The sequence below is a fragment of the Daktulosphaira vitifoliae genome, unplaced genomic scaffold (assembly GCF_025091365.1).
Source record: "Daktulosphaira vitifoliae isolate Bord-2020 unplaced genomic scaffold, ASM2509136v1 Scaffold_1, whole genome shotgun sequence".
Taxonomy (NCBI): domain Eukaryota; kingdom Metazoa; phylum Arthropoda; class Insecta; order Hemiptera; family Phylloxeridae; genus Daktulosphaira; species Daktulosphaira vitifoliae.
In genome coordinates this window covers 88,241,445-88,253,654 of record NW_026099572.1, presented here as the reverse complement: position 1 = coordinate 88,253,654, position 12,210 = coordinate 88,241,445, and the positions used below count along the sequence as shown (strand labels likewise).

At 25.8% G+C, this 12,210-nt stretch overlaps 2 protein-coding genes across 3 annotated transcripts; one reads left to right on the top strand and one right to left on the bottom strand.

Annotated features, from left to right (window-relative positions):
* Window positions 1-1,292: 1,292 nt before the first annotated feature.
* Window positions 1,293-2,253, top strand: LOC126896530 (sentrin-specific protease 1-like). The gene is made up of 2 exons (XM_050669430.1): window positions 1,293-1,391; window positions 1,673-2,253. The coding sequence occupies exon 2, from the start codon at window positions 1,678-1,680 to the stop codon at window positions 2,251-2,253; it is 576 nt and encodes a 191-aa protein (XP_050525387.1). The 5' UTR covers window positions 1,293-1,391; window positions 1,673-1,677.
* A 1,458-nt stretch (window positions 2,254-3,711) lies between these two features.
* Window positions 3,712-11,584, bottom strand: LOC126896306 (uncharacterized protein F21D5.5). Of its 2 annotated transcripts, none has more exons than XM_050668973.1 (7): window positions 10,693-11,584; window positions 10,220-10,554; window positions 9,607-9,924; window positions 9,262-9,543; window positions 7,415-7,708; window positions 6,676-6,737; window positions 3,712-3,754 (listed from the first exon to the last, which is right to left on the bottom strand). In XM_050668973.1, the coding sequence occupies exons 1-7, from the start codon at window positions 10,853-10,855 to the stop codon at window positions 3,727-3,729; spliced, it is 1,482 nt and encodes a 493-aa protein (XP_050524930.1). In that variant the 5' UTR covers window positions 10,856-11,584; the 3' UTR covers window positions 3,712-3,726. The 2 variants fall into 2 exon arrangements, with proteins under 2 accessions (XP_050524930.1, XP_050524929.1); XM_050668972.1 differs by lacking the exon at window positions 3,712-3,754 and adding an exon at window positions 4,426-4,573 and having other exon boundaries at window positions 10,693-11,581.
* Window positions 11,585-12,210: the final 626 nt, after the last annotated feature.

The window sequence follows — 12,210 nt, the reverse complement described above, 5'->3', positions numbered from 1 at the left end:
GGCAAGTGAAAAAAATATTTTTGGTCAAACAAATGAAACAAACTTACATAAGGTCATACGCAGAGTTGAAAAAATATGGAACCGTCGTTTCATGCATTCTAATTGTGTTTTAAATAATCCAAATAAAGGACAAATATCAAAAAAGTTAACTAAAGGTGGAAAAAATATCTGTAAACACTATTAAGATTAATAATTAAACTAATTATTTCGAGTAGAGAAAAAGTTTTTTTATATAAAATATAAGAAAAATTAATAATAAGTTCTCTTATTGATATATAACAATAATTCAGTCACTTTACTTTAATTTAACTATTTTAATATTAAAAAACTTTTTCGAAATTGATTATTTAATTAATAATTATTAAAATGATATTCAATTTGCAGCAATTATTAACGAAAATATTTATCCTATAACAAATTCCATTATTCCAAAAAAACGCACGTATCGAAAAATGAACAAAAATGATAAAATTATTTCAGAAAAATTGGTAACTATAATTATATTAATATATATTAACAAATCGATTAAATAATAATTTTGTAAAATTGTAATGTATTCGATTTAGCTATGTAATTGGGGTTTGTCGGATTCAAAAATATAAAATAAGCTCTCAACCGCCTTAATATAATTGCAATAATATAATGTTTAATATTATTCAGGACTGCTATTTTTTCAATAAGATTTTTATGGGAAATTCAATTTTTATCGAAGATAATAATATAATATTAAATATAGTTTATTTGTTTATTTAAATATCTCTTTGGTTGCCTAGAAATTGATACAACGAGGAGAATTCGGAACACTTACTAAGAATGAAAAATCTAGAAAATATAAAAATAAAATTTTAAATTCAACAGAAAAAAAAAATATAGCAATTTCAAAAGACAATTCGCAATTAATACCAGCTGATTTGTTAGGAAAGGTATATTTTATTATACTTTTTTTCAATAAAAAGATTTTAGGGTATATCTTTAACCATTTGTTGGACTTAAAGCAGATTTTTTAAATAAATTTATCATATAATTAAATATATTTTTATGATCCGTTAAGAGTTTTTATAAGAAAAACTTGGAACGCAAAAAATCCGTAATAAAAAAGCAACTCTTTGAGATATCTTCTAATACTACTGCTCGACCAAATTTAAAAAGAAATTCATCCGAAGAAGATGAAAAAATCATAAAAAGTATTCAACTATTAAAATATAATTAATTTAAAAATATATATATAATAAACGTTTTGATTTTTGAAACAAATATGTAATATTTTAAAACATAAATTATTTTAGAGCCGAAAGTTAGTTCTAATCCTTTGACCTTAAATACGCCGAATGACGTAAATTTACTTGCTCTGTCCACTGTTGAAGTAATAAAAGTCCCAGAGAAAGAAAAAGGTAATAAATTATTTAATCTATTTATTTTATACAATATAAAATAAAATAAAAAAAGATTATTTATTAAACATAATTAATAATAATAATAATATGTGTTAAATTAATATAACCTTTGCAGAGGCGTGTAATTAAGGGGGTCCATGGACGTTTTTAACAAAAGTAATTTTATGTGTTTAATTTCATATTCCAAAACCTTAAATAAACCTAACTAATAGTAAACTGTTCAACAAAGTTTTTTTATTAATTTTATGAAAAATTTTTAAATATGGTTACACTTGCAGAAGTAATGCAAGATCAGAACACAAAATCTCTTGATCAGTATAATGCACCTTCATTTAAATCGCCCACATCATGGTATACTTCAGACACAATTAATGAGTACATTAAAATGATAGTAAAACGGTCAGAAGGTGAAGTTTATGCAGTTGTCACTGATTTTATTGTAGCGTATCTTCGAGGAGGTTATCCAGCTGTAAGAAGATGGATAAAAAAAGATATTCACACAATAAAATTACTTTTTGTGCCCATGAATGTATATGGGAGTCATTGGATATTGACAGTGGTTAATATACCTGAAAAGACTGTGACATCATATGATAGTCTTAAGTCTTATAAGGGTCCTTATCCAATGGTATTAAAAAATTTCTTAATTGAATGGGAGATGGACAAAAAAGGAAAAGCTTCTACATGGACATTACAAATAGGCGAGACATCTCGCCAAACCAATGGACATGATTGTGGGCCATTTACTGTTGAGCTGGCAGAAAAAATGTCTCGAGGAGATACAACACCAATAAATGCAAATTTTANTTTACTGTTGAGTTGGCAGAAAAAATGTCTCGAGGAGATACAACACCAATAAATGCAATTCTTATGCCTTTTATAAGATTAAGACACAAAAATGAAATTATTGCTGGACAGCTATTCTATTAATATTTTTATGAATGAAATTAAAATTTTTGTATTTCATATCAATTATCTTAATTTTACTATATATTGAAATTTTTATTTGTATACTACCAAACATTTTTTTACTTTTTCTATGTTTAATTGTTTTTTTATTTTATATTAATCTTATTTTTCTTTGTTACATTATTCTTTAAAGAAATTCAAATTTAATATAAATTTATCTTAACTGAAGTAATTTAATGTTCTTGTTATGTGAATATACAAATATTATAACATACAATTAAATTAAAAAGTCAGCTAATTATAAATTTTTAAGTTAACAAGTGTATCTACTATTTTAACAACTTAATTTTCATTTTACTAAATGACAATTCATAAAGAATTTCATAACTTTTGTTTATTTTTTAAAAACTATTTTAATTATAAAAAATTCTTTTATGTATTTTTTATGAATGTGGTATTTTGAATAGGGGTAACTCAACTTATTTGTTTATACTTCTCTAAACTGATAAACTGTAAAATAAATTTAAAAATGAACTACAAGTTCAGAATATTTCCGCTGTTATTATATTTTTGCTACAGGTATTTTTGTTATCTAAATGACCCAATGAAATCCAAATAATTTCTAGAAATCTCTGATAAAATGTAGATAAATATGTGTCGTCGAATCCTATCAAATTAACTTAATTTTTTTCGTTATTTATTTAAAATACCATTTATTTTATAGTAAAATAAATTTAGTATATTATAAAAAAAAGTTAATACCAATATATTAGGCTTTTTTTTTTAAGTCGCGGTGTGTCCAGACATGGAGGACATCCCCTCAAAATACGCCACTATTTTAAGTCACTAAGCTTTGAATTTTTTTTTAATTCTCACTTGACGATACATAACATTTTTCATATTTTCCATTTCTAAATTCAAAATAACAATTTATATTAAAAAATAAAATATTTATATAAATTAATTTATTAGTTAGCAAACAACACAATTACTTTTTTGAGTTTCAGATAAGATTTTGACACGGATAATCCTAATGTCTAAGAATCATTTATATAGAATAACACAAACACGTAAAATAATATTGAACAATTATTAATAACTGCACTGGTTGTTATTAATAAGGCGTTAAGAACGGTTCAGATTATTGATATAGGAACTATTATTGTTTCGTTCAGCTTACTCACTATATTTAACTACACCGTTCTTATTATGGGTCGGGTATTTTACAATGCTGCCACCAATGTTTCTTATCTGACTAAATTTAAGTAAAGGTAGAAAATGAAACGAGTTATTCAGTAGAATGCGCTTTGTGTTGGTAGGGCGGAGGGAGAGTAATATTAAATAGTATGTGATTATTATAGAAAAAATTTAATTAAATGATCTACCAAAAAATTACTTACCAGAGTTCGATTCTTAACAGGAGCTAATTTTGACACGGAAAGTCCCAATGTCTATTAATCAAAAGTAAAATAAAGTTCAACACTAATTTTGATGGGCCAGTTCGATGATATATTTAATTATTACAATAGAACAACAAGAAAAGAAAAGAAAAAAAACAATGCCGTAAAAATATAGATGTTCCGTTAGTTTATAAACTTCTTAACAAGTATATTAACAGTAACAAATCAAGTTAATTTTTAGAGATAATATGGCCAAAGACGAAAGACTAGAATATACGTCAGTAATAATAGTTTTTTTACCACCGGCTTATCACCATCTACGCTTCAGTAGATAGACTTTGCATCCTAAATAGATAGCGAGGGTACTATAATTAAACTAGGCTAGCGATTGTAATAAGGCGGCTGATGAAAGAGATGAGGTGACCGTGTATTAAACGTATTGCAAAATATACGGTACCATGTCATATATACAGCTCAATACACAGCGTGTTGTAGTCAAGTAATGAAAAATAAAATAAACAGTGTTTAAAGTAAAGCTGGAACGATAAAGGGGTGACACAATGGAATAAAATAATGAGACGGTCATTTGCGTTTCATTAATAAGACGGTTATTTTCCGAAAATAACTTGATAGCTTTAATTAAAATTAATAATATTTTAATTTAAATATATTACTACATGATATAATTATAGATACATACAAATTGAATAAAGATTAAGAAGTACAATAAATAAATCGTTGATATATTGATATCACAGCAAATACATTTTATATAATTTTTCTAATTCAGGATCTTTAAAAGTAGGAACAAAATTTATTTTGACTATTTCACTGATACCCTCTTCTTTGGATGGTGATTCATACTTGGAACTGCATAAAAAATTTTTTTGGACCATTTTACAATTAATTATTATAATAATTGTTGAAATACTAATATTAATATGGATAAAATAGATAAATAATTAATAATTTTTAATTCTTACGGTATATAGCCATAGACAATGTCTATGAATATCTACTTGGCATGCAATATTATACAATGGGAAGGCTAATTTAATATTCATTATATGACTAATGAAAGAAATTCAAACTAAAAATATTATATTGAATAGTTATCAATGAACCATTTCCCTGTTGATAGGGGATAAGAATACTTCCACGGCCCATCTACCAGTCATAAGAGGCGACTAATGAAGTTGTGTCAGGTCGACAGCCGACATAAAATTTTTGTCAAAAAGTACAAGGATTCCTAAACAAAACTTAGGCAGATTGTCCCATCTTAGATGTACTCGGGGACAACAAGTGAGAGGAAATAGAGTAGTTAAAAACGGAGAAGGCCTAAGGAAAAAAGTGTTTATACCAGCCGGACAACTTGTGCGATAGCTGTTTCACCAGTCATGTGTACAGGTCTACCCAATGCTTGTAGTTCCAACGGTGTAGGGACATCACCACTTAACACTAAGCTGGACTCGTGTATAAGGGAGAAGGATAGATACAAAGTAAGAATAGGTACTTGGAAAGTTGGAACATTAAGTGGTAGAATTAGAGAATTAGTAGAAGTATTGAAGAGGGGAAAAGTTAACATATGTTGTATGCAGGAAACTAAGTCGAAAGGAGACAAATCGAGGGAAATAGGTGAGGGTTATAAAATAATATACTCAGAAAAGTCTAGTACAAACAATGGTGTAGGAATAATAATGGATGAGAAAATTGTAAAGTTATACCAGGCGAGAATATAACTACACAGCATAGAATGATGGTAATAGAGTTGTGGTGTCCTGAGAAGAGAATATACAAAAACAGAAAGAACACGGGGAAAAAATCGAAGATGCGGTGGTGGAAATTGAAAGGGCAAAATGAAAAAGAGTTTATCAAGATGGTAAAAGAGAGGACAGTGTGGAATGTTGAGGGAGACATGAATGATGAGTGGAATTGATTTGTTAGTTGTGCAAAGGATACTGCGAAGGAGATTGTTGGTGAGAGTTAGAATGCCAGGAAACAAGGAAACCTGGTGGTAGGATGAGGTCATTCAAAAAATCATAGAAAGTAAGAAAAAGCAATTCTAAGTATGGCAGAAGAGCAAAAGGAAAGAAGATTGTATAAGGTGGTTGAGGGAACTTTATACTTATACTTAATTTTGGGCATTAATGAGAAAAGGAGTCTCGAAAAGGTACATTAATATAATAGAAGATATGCATGATGGCACTTGTACCAAGGTAAAAAGCGTAAGAGGAGTAACAGAAGGTTTTCGGGTAAGAGTAAGAGTGCAACAATGTTTTGCTTTAAACCCTTACTTATTTTCTATAGTAATGAATGAAATTATTAAAAATATACAAGGAAAGGTACCCTAGTGCATATTGTTTGCTGACGATACAGTATTAATAGGAGAAAATTAATCAAAGGCCAGAGATGTGGAGATTAGCTCTTGAAAAAAGGGTTTAAGAATAAGTAGGAGTAAGACAGAGTATATAGAGTACGAGTTTGATAAAGGAGAACACAAGGTAGGTGAAATAAGGAGATCAATGACAATGGCCCCCTGAGGGTCAAACACAGAACAATGTGCGCTATAAAACTATGTTTCTACCCACTAGCTCATCCCGAATTTTATATATTTCATCATACTTTTATTGTTTATTACATATACTAATGTAATAAGCCAATTGGCGTTCATTATTTCAAAAAATAAAAATAATTATATAATATGTTATTTTTAATTATTTATACATGTTTAAAAGCTATAGTTTTTGCCAAAGTGAAAACCTATTTTTCATAACACAACAGAATCATGGCTACAATTTATTTTATAAATCTTTAAGCCACCCCAAATTGCACTCTTTATACAAATTATTATAAATATGCATTTATTTATAGTATAAATATTAATATAAAATTAAATTTTTTATAAAAACATAAATGATAATGAATACAAAGTTTTTGAACATAAACCATTTGTAACTAATAAAAATACTTACAAATACATATTAATGATGACATCTGATATTTTTTGATGTTTTTCATCAGTTAACTCTCTGAACTATAAACCATAAAGATAACATTAAAATAAAAAAATCTTTTTGATCAACTGAACATTATAGCTTATTTTTAAAATTTTTAATATAAATATTAATTTATCAATTCAAAGTTTAGTTTAACAAAATGTTTTAAAGAATTAGACTAAAATTAATATTATGATTTATTAATAAAATTTAATTATTTGAAATTATCTGATTTAGTAACTTATAATTAAAATTGAACATAGAAAATATCCATCTGATTAGTAAAAATCTGTTTATTTAAGATAAATTTCACTAATATGAAAGTTGTACTAGAATTTTCAACTAGCAAAGTTACAAAAGGAAATTTCTACACAAAGGAATAGTAAAAACCTTCCTGTGGTTTCAATGCAGTTCTATAGATAGAAATAAATAAACCACTAAGAAAACATACTAAATCTATGAAGTAAATTATCAAATAATGCTAATATTTTTATTCAATAATTCAGTAACCAATGATACAATATTTTTCTTGGAATTTACTTCAGCAAAGGAAGAGTTCTAGTTTTTTCTTTATACACAATTAAATTTAAAAAAACGGTAGTACAGTGGGGTTGTGGCATCAGTTTAACATTAAAATGAAGTTGATATTATTAATATAAGTATTAAATATGTTAGCTTTATCAAACAAAATTTTACACAATAAGACATTTCTTACCTTGTTGTTATGTTTTGCATGTTCTTTGGTGGTACTCATCTCAAAAACTCGACAAGGAATATTTAAATTATTGGCAATATCAATAAAACGTTTTCTTGTTTCTTTATCTGGATTTGTATTATCAATAACAACACTTTTATTTTTACACTCTAAAATTTGTTTTGCTTCCAAAACACATTTTTGCCAACTTCCTAACGTATCTCTATTAATCACTTTTATAGATTCATGAGTAGCCAATATGTTTGAAACAAAATAACTTTTACCAGATCCTGGACAACCCACCATTAAAATAATCTAAAATAGAATTGAAAAATTATTACTTAAAAATATAAATATGGTAGCATAATCAGTTTTTGGTAGTTCATGAGTCTTTGGAAATTTTTATGTTTATGATATAATAATATCGAGAATCATTGAAAAATAAAGTTAACACATAGTCCTAAACAATAACTTTATAATCAACATCTTCAAAGGCAAAATAACTTAGAAGAAACCAAGAGAATGTTCACAGAAACAATATTTTTAACATATTCTAGATCTGTAAATTGTATTGATTCATAAATTTTTCAAAAAATTATAATAGTTTTAATTAAAAAAAAAAGTAGCACAGTGGGTTCTCAATACAGTGTAGACGTGGCATAGTTGGGACAAGTATAAATGATATCTGACAAAAAAAAAATATTAACATTTATGTTATCATAATTTTTTGGAAGACATTCATCATTTATGGGAAACGAAAGAAAATTTTTCAATTATTGAGGAAAATGACTTTAACTAGATAGGCTTTGTGATTTGTTGATGTATTGTTAAAAAAAATGGTACACTAAGAGCTAGACAAAAGTATTGACAAACACAAAAAAAAACATCTTGGTAAAATTCATATGTTATCAGCTTTGCATCAATGTTAAATATAGACTAAAGAATTTATCTAAATTATTTTTATTCATTATAATAAAAATTTTAATTACTTTATTTAATTAAAATGTAAAAAAGGTAGGTAATTTAATAATTTAAGCTATTTTAAAATTTATTGTTTTTTTAAATTTAAATTGTGCTTTTTTATTCAATTTTTAGATTGTTGGTTATGTAATTATATATGTATATAATATATACATATTTAAGTACAAACAATTATCCCTGTGGATAGGGGATAAGAATACCTTCATGGCCCTTCTTCCAGTCATAAGAAACGACTAATGAGGTTGCGTCAAGTTAACAGCCAGCATAAAAATTGTTGTCAAAAAGTATGAGGAGTCCTGAACAAAACCTAGGCGAATTGTCCCATCTCGGATGTACGCGTGGACAACAGGTTGGCTGACCCCAAGAAGTTGGGATTAAGGCAAAGAAAAAGAAGAAGATACATACAAAAAATATAAATTCTATATGTATTTTTTACATTTTATACAGATTGCACAAAATTTCAGATTAGTATATTCATTTTCAAAGAAATAAAAGTAATCTCTTCAATTGATTTATTTTGTTGAAAATCACTTTTTTTACATCCAGAATTGAGGAAATGCATATTTTTGGGTTATTTACATTCCTATGAAAAATTTATGTGGCCCCCATATTAATAGAATGGAATAAATAAAAAATTGTATAAATTAAAAAAAAATTCTTATGCTATTGTACTAAGTTAATAAGTAAAGTTTAAGAATTAAAAAAATATTTTTTATTTAATAGAAAAAAAAGTGTGTATAAGAGTTTATAAAAATATGTTTTTTTTACTCTAATTTTTTTTACTGATTGTAATTTATTAAAATATAACCATCTAAAATGAAAGTAATTTTTAATAAATATCTTCAATTTTTGTTTGGTTTCTAAGTAATAAAAAATTTGGTATTTACTTCTTTTGAATTACTAGACATATTATATTGATTATCATCATATTTTACACTAGCCATTATACTAGTTGGGTTAAATATGGGCATGTTGAAGTCTTCTGTTGGCTTTTTCCAAAAATATTCCTCTGGTGTATAAAATTTTAGACCAATATTCATGGCAAATAAACGATCACAACAAGAATGATCTTTTTTAATATTTTTTTTATTAATTATTCGATTTGGACGGCCTGCAGCATCACCACAGTAAAAACTATTTACCATGTCTATTGAAATATCTCCATTAAACTAAAAAGTTATTTGAAGTTTATTAATACTAGATTATATATTACTTAAAAATAATAATTTTACTTCAGAAACAAAAATATTCCACATTCCTGGAGCTGGTTTTCTATATATATCACTGTGTGTTGACACAAATACTTGTACTGGTGTCTTTAATACATTTGTAATATTTTCAATTTTAGTTTTAAAGGTTTTTTCATCAACTTTTAATTTGCCTATTCCTCCTTGATTAGTAAATATTACAATTTTAAAACCATCTTCAGCTAATTTTCTAATAGTTTTAGTAACTTCTGGAAAATTAATTTTCCAATCTTTGAAATCAACAGGATAAACTTTACCAGATTGTGTAGCAATAATTGTTCCATCCATATCAAATGCTGCAATCTAAAAAATAAAAACTAAAGACTATTACAAAATTATAGTTATAAACATTTAACACACAATGTCATAAGACATTAGTCAAGTTACAATCTCTAACAAAAGATTATATAAACAATAATAACAACTTGAAAGTTGTTTATTATTGATGCAACAGTTAAGATTTTGTTAAGTGAATTAAAAAAAAAAAAATGTATTTTTTCTAGAAAAATTAATTAAATAAATGAACATTAATTTCAATTTTATTATAAAAAAAATAACTTAATATGAACAATGTAAATTAAAATGTGGGATAATTTACTTTTGATTTTTGAATCAATTCTTCACTAGTGTAAATTAATAATGCGCCATTTCTGGTATCCCATTTCTGCGATTCAGTTGATTTTTTCTTTTTGAAAGTTTCATTATTATAATATTCAGTTACTCTTTTCTTAGGATTGCTAACACCATAATCAGGAGGTAGGATAAATTTTAAATAGTAAGAGTAATCACTGCCATGTAATAGTGATACTTTATCGCCATGATTTATAAGTCTTTTTTCTCCTTTCATCATAGATTCCCCATTAACAGCAGATTTATTATTACCTATTTGTTCAACAATTACATGTCGAGTTGAATAGTCAGCCTCAAATTTTACTAAATAGATAAAAAATAAAAATCAAAAACGATTATATATATATATTCATTTACTAAAATATTCAATGAAATTATAAATAATAAAATTGATATATTATAATTTGAATTACTTTTTCATAGATTTTATACTTAACAAACCTTGATTTTTAGACAATCTTCGATCAATTATTCCAGTTTGTGGGGTTCTACCTAATATTATTGGTTCCTTATCAAGTAATACGATTTTTTGCTGTGAATCTAATTCTGATACTAAAACGCAAATATTTATATTGTTATTAATATTATATTGAGTTTTGGACATGATAAAGTAAAATTCAATAAGGTATTCAATCGATTATTAAATCTATTAATAATCAACACAAGATCACTGTTAACTATTATTCCTATTAATCACACTAGATCGTTTGGTTTTTCATCTGATCGTCATTCATTTTATTATGAACATTCATAATAAAAAAAAAGAATACACACGTCTGTAAGTCATATTATATTATCATATTTATTTACAATAAATTATAGGCGAATTAAAATGTGATAACAGATAGTAAGAAAACTAGATCAATATCTATTGATATTCTGTATAACATTCAACCGGGAGAGCACCTTTGCCACGAACTGATGATGCTCCGACATTTACATACTTCGACATTTGACAAAGTAGTAATTGTTACGAACATCTGGTACTCCGACCATCTGATTCATAGGTTACCAAAATTATGACGGATTTTACTCCGACATTAAATTTAAAAAATGAGATAGTAAAAACTCCGACATTATCGATAGTTTGATTATGCATCGAAAGTTATATTATATTTCGATTGCATTGTTAGTAATAGGGCGCATTGATCGTATATGTTGCAACGTCAGGGTCACGTGGCTACAGAAACACTACATTATTAAATTAATTATATTATTATTAATAATATTGTAAAATTTAAATTAAAATGTTCTATTCAATTAGCATTTATTTGCTACTATAGTTATTATACAATAATATACATTTTGCTTATTATTTTCTGGTACAATTTCTCACATTTGACATATGTTATTAATACTCGAATGATAATAGTCATTCATTAAGTAACATAAAATTAATAGTGTTTAATACAAATGTACATTTTTGAAAAAGTTTTCTCTATTGTTAGAATATATATTTATCTTTGAGAATTTTATTTTTTAATTATCCAATAATTACAAAATATTTTCATCAAATCAAAAAACTGTTAGTTAACTGTTTTTTCAGTCGATCCACAAAATTTTATCTAACAGTAACTTATTTTTTAACATCTAAGAGATCCATTTGAAAACTAATTTTTCTATAACAAATATGTGCTGTAAAAATTGTCTTGTGCAATTTTATTAGTGATTAATTCCTAAGTGTGTAATATTAAAAAATAATAACTAATATAACACATAAAATTGTTTGTACAATATAAAATCATTCTTGGGGATGTCTGGATTTTTTCCTGTGCTGCATTAGGATATCTAAGTATAAAATAACACAGTATATCCAACTTCAATATAATATTGAACCCCAATCAACCGATAGTTAATATTGTTCTTTAATAATCTTGTTTACATATAATATAATATAATATAATGAATATTATATGTATATGAAAAATTTATATTTTAATAATTTATTAATTGCCTACA